At 30.7% G+C, this 12217-nt stretch overlaps 1 protein-coding gene across 1 annotated transcript; it reads left to right on the top strand.

The window, feature by feature from the left end:
* The first annotated feature begins 3176 nt into the window (after nucleotides 1-3176).
* Nucleotides 3177-12073, top strand: LOC124364543 (glucose dehydrogenase [FAD, quinone]-like). Its single transcript, XM_046820103.1, has 2 exons — nucleotides 3177-3301; nucleotides 9505-12073. Exons 1-2 carry the CDS (start codon nucleotides 3240-3242, stop codon nucleotides 11396-11398), a joined length of 1956 nt encoding a protein of 651 aa, XP_046676059.1. The 5' UTR covers nucleotides 3177-3239; the 3' UTR covers nucleotides 11399-12073.
* Nucleotides 12074-12217: the final 144 nt, after the last annotated feature.

The following is a 12217-nucleotide window of genomic DNA, read 5'->3' as shown; positions in this document are numbered from 1 at the left end:
TATATGACTAAGGATACTATTTGCAAAGCTTTAAATGTGTGCCTTCATGTACAAAAAATAACACGCAGTTGTTAATTACGAGTAATTTAGTGATATTTGATTCGATGAATAATTTGTTACAAATAACAAATACGGGTATCGAGCATTTATTACAGTTCTCCTGTTGTTAAATACTATATACGTAGATTTGGATTCATCTATCAGCAAATTGGTTTATTAAAAATACTAAATATATCAATTCAATTCCATATACGTAGGCTGTTAACTAAACTAGATTTTAAGATTTATATTTGATTGTGAAACTTATGTCATTGGCATATTGTCTAAGATAACCGGTTCGCGTAACTTCTTCGACATTACTCACCTAAAGCAAAAATAAGATTGATCCAAGGATTAAACCCTACGGTGCTCCATGTTCCGAATGCGGATGACGCAAACAAGACAACATTCGAACTTGCTGAGTACGATTAGAGTGATCTAGCAGCCGATCTAGATTCTAAATTCCTCTATTCTATAATTTTTTAACTTATGAAGTAAGTCTACTAGGTGAAACGTCTTTGTTATATCTAGGGAAAATATTGCGTACTAAATAACGTGTCTCTAAGCCTTCAGACAAAAGTTCGATGAGAATAATATTCGTATTTGCATTAATTATCATTCCCAAAAACCAAACTTTTGTTTTCATAGTGTATTATTCTATTATTCCAGTTTACTCCAAGCCAATAAAAAATACATGAATTTTATGTTTCTTGGTTTTAAAAAATCTCTGGTTTAAAACATTAAAATAAGTTTACCTATTTTCAACTGAGACGAAAATCTTCAGAAACGGCGATATTTAGAGCTACACTATCATGGTTCAAAAAGTATAATAGTAATTCAGACAACTATTTAGATGCAAAAACTAAATCTGGAGACTTGCTGCCATAAAAAAACCCGTTGTGTTTAAAGAGTACAAAGCCATGTAAAATATAGAAGTTTGGTTTTCCAAGCATGATTATTGCGCCTGTTAATTTATAGTGCTAGTATTTCTGGCAACTGTTGCAAAATAATCACGAAAAACATTAGCATTATCGGTTGCTTTATAATACGTTCCTTTTATTTGTTTAGTTGGGTTTTTAATGTGGATGCTTGCATTTATTTTTGCACTGTATTACTTTCCATACGCTTTAGAAATATGATTAGAATGTTTATACGATTCTGGATGATGTAAGTATTTTCTTCTGTATCATTTTTTAATAAATTTTCTTAGAATGGTTATTATCATTAATTATTGATGTTTTATTTTATGATACCTTTTTCTCATATACTAAAATTCTAGTTTTTTTTTATTTTTACTACATTATGTTTTATTACTTTTAATAGTGAGCAATATTTACATTATATCTAAAGCATTTTAACAGTCAAAACCAACAAAAGACATTGTCACTCACAGATACGAGTATTTAATTAAAAAGTCACCATTTCATTTTATTTAAACAAAAATAGTTTAGGATTTGCAAAATATTGGGTTACTTATATGGAAAAATTGGGATAGTATGAAATTGTATAATTAGACTTTCATTAAATATGAGGTTGAAATGTAAAAATTTGCTTACTCAGATAGTAATTTTATTATCATATCTTTGGTTAACAATAACATTATAATATGGCTTTCTGTTCATTGATACCATTATATGGGATTAATTGGTTTTGTATAATGTACATTAATTTATAAGATACGCTCGAAAATAAAACTTACTTATTCCTCACCGAAGAAAATATTCAAAAATAACTTAAACATTTGCATAAACTAAAATGCTTTAAACAATAAAGAGCAGTTTCATCTTGCACCTGTGTAAGAGTTTACTACAAAGAAACTTTATGAAAGTAATTAAAAACCAGTAATTCCGTTGTCAAGTCAAACACTGTTTAACTAAGGTTGAAGTAATTACAGATGTTTATTACGAAAAACTTCAGTTTTATGAATATTTTAATATCAAGTTCAGTCCTTTGTATACATAATTTATTATGTACAGAATCAAACACCTAAATTCTTTTTGTACTTTTACTATAGTATGTTTATTTTATAGAGAATCTCGTAAGGTGTCTTTTTCATGTAGATTTATAGAATAAAGTCAAATTATAGTGTGTTCGCTCATGAGAGAACATTATATATTGTTTTATCACGTATGCGTATGCATACCATGTCATCATTAATTGAACCCCCTTATACTTTTTGCTTCGTAAGTAGTCCTTAAAATACAATCAACGATATTACTCATGGTTATTTAAATGCAACGTTTATCATGTGAATTGTATCCCAATTTGTATACCACTTTAAGACATTACGAAGAAACTAATTTTTATACGTTACATATCAGAGTTTTATTTTGATGTACACATTGCATTTGACCACTTCATACTCATATGCACCTGACGAGACGATGATAACACCTATTCATGTACATTATAGCAGACTTGTGCAGGGTAAATCAGACGGAGCTATTTTATAGTCCAACTTTTGTGACTGACTTAAATGTATCACATCGTTTCACCACAACTAATTGCTTAACATAATATGCAGTTTGAATCACTTCTAACTTATCAAGAGTGATTTATATTTATAATATATCTTAAAAATTTATTTAATTAGGATATGATGTTTCTTTTTCACTATAAATGAATGGTCTGAGATAACGAGTCTTTAGAAGCTCAATGATCTATTTGAGTTTTTTTTTTGTATACAAATTATATTTTTTTACTGTTCTTTAATAATAAGTCAATGTGCAGTAATATATTGAATATATTTAATGTATCTTGCTGTGTGAAAGCAATTCTTTACAAAATATCTGGCCAGTGAACTGATGGTTTCATGTTACAGAATTAATACGGTATAATGACTCTACTGCGAATAGTTAAAATTACTAATTTCAACAATGCAATTTTTAATCAGTTTTTACAAGGTAGGAAAATGTTATACCACGTGACTCGTACCACGCGTACCACTCAGGTTGCAAGAAAAATTAAAATTACAGTCCCCCCCTACGTCGCAAGTTACAGTGTTAACGTTAGCGAATTATTTACCCATTAATTTAAAATGAAGAAACTTTCACTAATGATATTGATTATGTTGGCATCTCAGTTCACACTTCAAACTTATCTTATCTCAACTTTTCTCCTTTAACCTCTTTATATCTGGACTAGTTTTGTTTTGGTCAGAACTGTGTTAGTGAGTCTGATTAATAAACACATTTTGAAATATGTTTTGTGCAAGTTTAGCTGTATTACTATTATTATGCTGCACCATCTGCTACTGTGCGGTGTAAGTACATATTTAATTAAAAACAATTTATTAAAATTTATTGTGTAAATACAGTTTAAAAATCGATTGCCATGCAATTTTCAGAATCTAATGTGTTCGAAATTCCTCAATTCAGAATTGACTTGGATTTTTTCAACAGTAAATTTTATATGTTAACGTACAAAAATCTTGTTGGAAAACTAGAAATCCCAATCGTTAAACCAGTACAAGTAACCGAATTATAGACTTTGTCAGTAAATGTAGAGTTTAGCTCTGCTTTGTGCAGTATCTGAAATATGACACTGTCACAGACTTAAATCATAGAATCTGTACTCCACGTCTGTTTGTGGACATAAAATGAAGTCGGCAACGAACTCTCTGCATTGTTTTGACGTAAGACATCTAAACAATAAAAGAGGTCGGGCTGGTTTACCTAAAAGATTCTATTAACAGTAATGAACGGCATAATGTTTGTTTTTTAAATTTAAAAAAGGATTTTTATTCCGTAGATAGAAACATTCTTTTGAGTAAATAAAATGCGACTGAAGTTCATGGAACCTTATTGTCTTAGTTTACCTCTTCAACCGTTAATGGTCGGCTACAGAGTAACCCAAGGCTGCACTTGTGGACGTATATAGTAACTATAGTAGTAGACTAACTATAAACTAAAAATCTTTTCCCTTCGCGGATGATACATTAATTTTTCTAAGATATCATCAGATGGTAGAATGACGCTAAGTAAATGCTCAAAAAGATCTTTTAATATTTTATAATTGTTTTTATCAGATATCATATCTTCCTCTTATTATATCTAAAGGAGCAATTCCGCCAATTCATCAAAAATCTAAAAGTGAACATGCACTTTAAGACTGATTAATCCATAGTTAATAATAATTACGTTAATTATTGTTGTAATTGAGGCAATAGATAAATGAAATTGTTACAAATATTTAGGTGTATTTTTTATTTCTGAATGAAATACTTGGAGCATGATTGTTTTTTATGTTAAAATTAGAAAATATATTTATATTGTGAATACTAGACGACAAGGGTATCAAATTGGCTTATCCTTCAACCATTGTTATAGCACAAAACATTGCACGAAGCAGGTTTAAGAAAATCGAAACATTTCTTTATTAACAGTCTTATGTATGACATTTATGTTATACCTATTCAATAATTTTTTTAACCTATTAGTACATATCTATGAAACTAAATTTGTACATTTTTCTACATTTTAGATGTAATTGTCACACACGCAGTACTAGATACTCTAAAAACGCAGGAAATGCCTATATTCAAATAACTAAATCATTCTCAACAACTAATGTATTTTACATACACTAATCTCAGTTCTTTTTATTTCACTTCTCTATTTGGTTCTCAATTGTAATATTTGAGACTCGGATCACTGGTTGGCTGCTCCACACTGTTCTTTACCCCGAGACTTTGATCTTGCCAGTGTCGGTTTCGGAGTTCTTGTATATATTATTCTGACTGTAAATTTAATCATATCTACATCACAACAGTTTTTCGTTTATTACTCATTCACGTTTAAAAAATTACTCACGCATAATTGAATTTACATTTTTATTGTGTTTACTTGTTTAACAATATTTTAATCAAATCGTCCCTATACACTATAGTGCCTGTGATTTCAATCCCTTTAATATAAGTTATGTCTATAATCATAATAGTATTATATATTATGAAGTTTTTCTGTCATACTTTAAATATCTTTTCTTATGAGTTCTATTGTGCTCATAATAATGAAATGCAAAATTAAGAAATAAATTTAATTTTATTTAAGTGTAATAAAGATGCAAATGTTTTTTCAGTCTGTGGCAGTGTCATATTTCAGATGCTGCAATAGGAAAAAGGTGAACTTGAGCTAAACTTAACATTTGCATTGAATTAGCCCTTTTTACAACATATGTAATATGTACAGAACTCGGTTGCTTCGTTGTTCTTTGGAATTATTATATAATATGTAAATAGACATCGTAGTGCATTCAATTGTGCACGTAGAATACAATGAGAAGGTGACCTTGTGTGAGTTTTGAGTTTTATATTCAAGTAACGTAATCGGAAAGAGATAAAGAAAGTATTATTAATAATTGTTTAGGACTAAAGATTTAGAGATATTAGCACAAATTCCCAAATTTATATGTGTACTTCTAAATAAACTGTATTGTAAATTATCAAGCCTTAGGGAGCCATTGAGAATAAATAAATAAAAATTGTGAAATCTGAAACAAAAACAAAGAGGAAAATTAAATTTTTTATAAATTATATACGTCCAAAGTGAGAACAAGATCTAAAACCTTTGGTATAGTTTTTTTTTAGATTATTAGGTGGGATTTGGAAGCCCTGTTAAGCACATCTAGAATATTATATAGCACTAGGTAGGAAATTCTATACAAAATGTTTTTAAATATCTTAGTAGATGGGAAATTATTGTTTTCAAAAAGTTAGAATCGCCCGCATCACCAGCTACAAAAAGCGCTGTAAGGGGGGGGGAGAAGTTCCATACTTGCCCGTGTAACTTATAACGCAATAACTAGAGTTTTAAAGTCAGACAGTGAAGAAGCTGAGTAGTAATGTTGATGATTGAGCTTATATTAATATCTTATTTTAATCTGTACTGTAAATTCACAACAACCAAAATCTTAAGCTTTTCTATTCTGAAAGGCTTATTGATGAGTGAGAAAAAAATTTAGATTTACTCTTTTAAATTGTCTGACAAAGATGGTATTGCTCAAATAAAGACTTCATACCTCAGATCAACAATTTACAAAAGTACCCATACATTTATTGTCACAGACCTGTCTCCTAGAATGTGGAGATCGTGTTCGTCTGAATAGATCTAACTAAAAGTCGGAATGAAAAAGCTAAAAGTGGGTTTTAGATGGTTTTGGTAACAGGGGCAGGTGGACTACAAATTCTAGTGTAACTTAGACGAACGTATGTTCTGAAACAATGCATCAAGTGCACAATAATTGAGTGCACTATAATGTTGCTACAGTGTACACTTCGACCCCAAAGCACGGTGGAGTACAGTCCGAGTTTTCCACAGATAAAGTAGCTATGGTGGGAAGGGTTGATTCAATACGACTGTTGAGTTCAGCTCCTTTTCACCTTCCACTTAATGCAACGTATGTAATTTGACGCCGACTGTTTTAAATCTTTTTAGACGGAGGTGAACTCCAGATTCAGACGCACTAAACGGAAGTGAACTTCTTGAGCTATAGTTAAACACTTTTTAAGTGTAATAAATTTAATACTACAACTATAGAAAATTATGTACATATTTTTAACGAAGGGTTGTAATATAGTTGTTATTAATTTAAAGTATTATAATTTTAAAGAAATTTTGAAAAAGGAATAAACGAATTAAAATTTTAATAAGCAAACAAAAGAAGAAACATCTGATAAAATATGCATTAATGTAAATAACAATAAATTTTGACATTCAAGCAAGTTTTGATAAGTTGTTGATTTAAAAAATAACATAACATTATAACATCAAATGTAATTTTGAATTTAGGTACATTTGCAGATCAGAATCTAAGGATTCAAGTGGAAAACAATAAAAAAAAAAACAATAAACTTAGCGAATTTTAATTCCATGTGGTTGTTTTTATTTTAATATAAGTTGGTGTGCCAATTCATTATTCCTTAGATTCAAATCATTTCGAGAGCTATTTTTACAAATGTTTCATATTGTTTATAGCTTTGAGTTGTTTATAGCAATCATCAAAGCTTTTTATGATGAATTAAAGCTACTGGATTTTTCGTCCTTGTGATTAATTGAAAAACAGTGACCGATCACTCTTACCCGCAAATAATTTGAGGTTTGCCCAATGTAGTCCTTTGGACAAAACCTATAGGTTAGGTGGTAAATTGAATTGTTGGAGGTACAGTCCAATTTACCAGATATTTGATAAATTTTCTTAGTGACGCTACTTTGGAATTGATCGGTCATATCCATTACAAACCATTATTAAATATGCGTTTAAAATTCCTACCATATTAATCTTCAATCATAATTATCATAATTACAATACTGGATCTAAAGACAATACTGGGCCACATACATTACATACCACTGCAACTAACCATTTAATAATCTTATAAGATATATAACCAACTCAGATTTTTTGTAAATAAATATCCTAATATACGTTTTATGACCAGTTTTACCACTTTTTGCTTTTAAATTGACCTTTTCATTCATTGTAACTAGTTTTATTAGTTTTAATAATCTTGCTTTTACATTCATTTTAATATTTATCTATTAACATGTTAACCTGTTAATATGTAGTATGTGACAGCTTAATAGACTACCTTCTACAAAGCAGTGTTGAGATACCCATATGGAAAAATTACGTAAAGTATATTCTCGAGTAATGTTTTTCTTAGAAAACTACGAAACTGCTTTACTTTTGACATATTGGCAACTGTAACTATGTTTTTTTTCTTTCCTACATGAAATAAAATATATCTTTATGAGGCAATACTTTTATAGTGCAGCAACTATATTTAAATGGCATAGTAAGGAATTAAGAACACTTAATAATGTGTCGGGTAGGGAGTAGTGTTTAAAACTTTTTAAGGCATATTATGACTCTTATGACTGTCAAATATATAATATTTCGTATATTCCGTTGTGTACAGATTCTGAAAAATGTTTTTAATAAACTTGCTTGGAAAACAAACAGTTTATTACTATTCAAATCATCACGTGAACTTACTCTCAGTAAGATTAGAAAAAATGTGGAGTAGTTTTTATGGAATTTAAATTTTCCAAAATATTGCCAGAAAACGCATTGGAGTGTACCTTTCAAAATTTTGGAAGTTATAATAAAAGTTTTCTTTTATTCTGTAGGTAATTTTCTAGCCTGAGACATCGGTACCTTAATTATTTAGATTATATAAGTTAATTTATTTATGTTATTTAATGTTTTATTTGTTATTTTTGTTGTATCATTGTGTTGCAATTTATTTTTTTGCATTTTAGTTATATCTTGTTTCTTGTTCAATGTTACTTGTTTAAATACAACCTTTAACTTTGAAACCTTTATAGACTTACGACCATACTTTGTCATTTTATTACACCACATGGCGTCATTTATACGTGTATAAGTTATATGCCTATTGTAACATATATTTTATTTAACTGCAATAAAAAATGTTTATTTAAAAGTGTAATGGTATGGTATGCCTTGTTGGCATAAGAATTATTTAAGTTCCTGGACCCTCTACAATTCGTAATAATTTATGTAATAATCGTAAGTTTTTACTATTTTATTTTTCAGTTATGGTATAATAATTTTTAACAGTTTGTTAGTATATTGACTTAATTAGTTATCATAGACAATATTTTTACTTGACATGTGTCTGTGCAAACTACAGTAGCTACTTTGACTTTGTCAATGATTACAAGAAAATAAAGACATTAATTTTATTATAAATATTATATGTTTAGTGTTATCCTCTAAGGTTTGCATGATTTAAATTTAGGCGGTGAGTTCATGTGCACATTTTTTCCTGAAATGAGTGTATCCATTATAAGGGAAATTACCTTTCAAAAGTCATTTACTTTCAGCATCCTCATCAGCACCTAATGCAGCTTTTAATAAACATTGATTAAATGTATTTGCAGAATGAATGAAATTTGGATCTAATACTAATGTAGATGTAAATGGAGAATTCCAAACTGGATTTGCAAAAGTGTCTGATACAATAATTGATGGTAAATATTATTCTTAAATATTTCTCAATTCTAATTAAGAACAGAACAAGTTGTCTCTAAGTCTAAGAAAGACTGATATTACCTGATTTAGTGATTAATTCTTGAAAACAAAAGATTAAACTTGTGTAAAAATGTAGCTTTCATGATTGGAGTTGTTTTTAAAAATAAAATACTGCAGTAGATCATATAGACTTCAAAATAAAAAATATATTTAATAAAGCAAACTACAGATTCGTGTTTTAATTTTGATTTATTTTTTCACTTTTTACTTTTTAGCCTCCCGGTTTTTTTTATTGTCATCTCTTATAGTTGTTACTCTTTATGTAGACAGTAAATTTATTGCAGCTTCCAAAATCGTTCACATCAACTTCAAAACAATTTATTTATCTGCGTAATAAACTGAATTCCATACCAGTTATGTACACAATATATGCACTAAATATAGTTTAAACATGTATTTATTTTTTAGGGAACAATGTGGTGAGACACGTGAAAAGCACTCTCATTGGCTTCACAAAGAAAATACCTGCTCTGATTCTCAAGATGATAATGATTTTGGAAGTTCTTTAATTAAAGACATTTACACATCTGTCAAGAAGGCAGAGTGTGATTTAGCAAATCCATCAGATTATCCTCCCCACTACAGTCCTCGGGAGGGAGAAGAGTTTGATTTCATCATTGTTGGTTCCGGCTCAGCAGGGGCTGTCATCGCGAACCGCTTATCTGAGATCTCAGAATGGAACATACTCCTTCTTGAAGCTGGAGGTAATCCCACAAAGACTACTGAGATACCCGGTGCTTTCATGGCAAATTGTAAGTCAGAGTTGGATTGGCAATACCAAACAGACAGGTATGAGGATAACTGTCTCGGGATGGTCAACAGTAGTTGTAGTATGCCAAGAGGAAAAGTGCTCGGAGGTACAAGTACAATCAATGCCAACATTTATGTTAGGGGAAACCGAAGAGATTTTGATTCATGGGCAACTGCAGGAAATGAAGGTTGGGAATACGAAAATGTTCTAAAATATTTCAAGAAATCGGAAAACATTAAAGCAAAAGAAGTCCTTAAAACTTTGAAATATCAAACATACCATGGAGAAAATGGATTTTTAACAGTAGATTCTTGGAATGAATATGGATTAGAAGGTTTAATCAATGCATTTGTGGAAGGAATGAAAGAACTTGGATATAATACTAATATGGATGTCAATGGAGAATCACAAACTGGATTTGCAAAAGTGCAAGGTACAATTATTGATGGTAAACGTTGTAGCACTGCTAAAGCCTTTTTAAGTCCAATTAAGAACAGATCAAATCTGAAAATTTCTAAACACTCTCTAGTAACAAAGATAATGGTAGATCAAAAGTCTATGACAGCACATGGGGTGGAATTTATGGATAATCTAGGTAAAGAGATCCGAATCAGAGCAAGAAAGGAAGTCATTATTTCTGCCGGAGCTATAAACTCTCCACAGCTTCTAATGTTATCAGGAATAGGACCGAGGAAACACTTAGAAGAGTTAGGCATTGAGGTGATCCAAGATTTGCCTGTAGGTGAGAAACTAGAGGACCACATGATAATGGTAGGACTTGTTTTCTCTTTTAACTATACGAGAGAAGTCAAATCGATTACGGATTATATGTATGATTTCCTGAAAACTAATAGCAGCAAATTATCAGGAGTAGGTATGTTAGGGTACTCAACTTTTATAAATACACTTGATAACAAAAATTATTTGCCAGACATGCAGATACACCATGGTAATTATGACGTTAATGATGTCGAATCACTTGATTTATTTTTTGATCGTTTTGGTCTCAGAGAAGAAATAAGGAAGCAGTATCATGAAATAAATGCTAACAGACATATTGCGCTATTATTGCCAACATTGCTTAGACCGGCCAGCACTGGTAAGATACTGCTGTCATCTACAGATCCCACTGACAAACCAAGAATCATAACAGGATTCCTTACAAAGGATGATGATTTTGAAACATTTTTGCGCACAACTGAGTTCATCTCAAAATTTTCCAGAACAAAAGCAATGAGGAAACTAGACACACAGTTCCATGAGATAGCTCCACCTGCTTGTACAGTTCATCCTTTATCGTCAAAAGAGTTTAGGAAGTGTGCACTGAGACATCTTACATCGACTGCCTGGCATCAGACGTCCACGTGCAAGATGGGACCTGAAGGAGACCCCACTGCGGTAGTCAACCCCCAACTGCAGGTGAGAGGTGTGAGACAGCTGCGAGTGGCGGACGCTTCCATCATGCCTTCAGTTGTCAGCGGCAATACCAATGCGGCCGCCATCATGATTGGTGAAAAGGCGGCAGACTTGATAAAGGAAAGTTGGTTGTAGAATACTTGGCTCATGTAAATAATAAAAATGATAAACAGTGTATTTACTTACATGGAAATCTAAAATTTCACAGTTTTACCTCTAACTACAGTATTCATTACCACGGTTTTATTTTTTTTCTAATTATAATTAAAATAATCCAATGAATAAATGAAAGTATGCCACCCAAAAGATGGCCATTTTTGATTTTAGATATACTATATTTAGTTTTTATTAGTAAGTAAAGGTTCAAGAATTAAAGATCCATTCCCTATCATCTTCCAAAAAAATTTAATAAACATAATATTTCAATACTTTATAAAAGAAAATTGACTCTGTTTTAGTGCTTTTGTATATATATAAATTATTTCTGTAAATTTTATCTTATGAACGGCTAGAATACAATCCGTTCAGAAGGAGGAGGTTTATTCTCGTGTCGTGCTTTTTGGCTAGATTTAGACTACTTCGATTAGTTTAAATAATAATCTCCCACATCATTCATTGTACCTCCCGATTATGTTGAACCATGTACGAAATCTGATTTTTTGTAATCACTGTACTACCGTGATAAAATGGTTTTGGAAAAGTGTGCGGTAATAAAAATAAGTATACAAACATCATGTACAAAATAAAACTCTACAGGGTGCTACTAACAGTTTTAGTTCATGAATTTACGATTAAACTATTAATACATAATTTTGTAATCTCTCTTCTCGCCCTGCCATCACTACTACATTCTCGGTGTATCTGAGTGACAGTCTGCCTAACCCAACTCAGACCCCACCATTGTATTCCTTTCTAACCGCTTTCTATGCTATCCAGGAAATGAAAGACCACTAC

The sequence above is a fragment of the Homalodisca vitripennis genome, chromosome 6, assembly GCF_021130785.1.
Source record: "Homalodisca vitripennis isolate AUS2020 chromosome 6, UT_GWSS_2.1, whole genome shotgun sequence".
NCBI classification, from domain to species: Eukaryota; Metazoa; Arthropoda; class Insecta; order Hemiptera; family Cicadellidae; genus Homalodisca; species Homalodisca vitripennis.
The sequence above is the reverse complement of the archived record's forward strand: the minus strand, read 5'-3'. Positions and strand labels throughout refer to the sequence as shown.

What these genes read in the sequence shown, in the direction of transcription:
- LOC124364543 (XM_046820103.1), top strand. Translation starts at nt 3,240, where the DNA reads ATGTTTTGTGCAAGTTTAGCTGTATTACTATTATTATGCTGCACCATC. An exon ending in ACCATCTGCTACTGTGCGGT is followed by an intron (nt 3,302 to 9,504) that starts GTAAGTACATAT and finishes TTTATTTTTTAG; the next exon opens with GGAACAATGTGGTGAGACAC.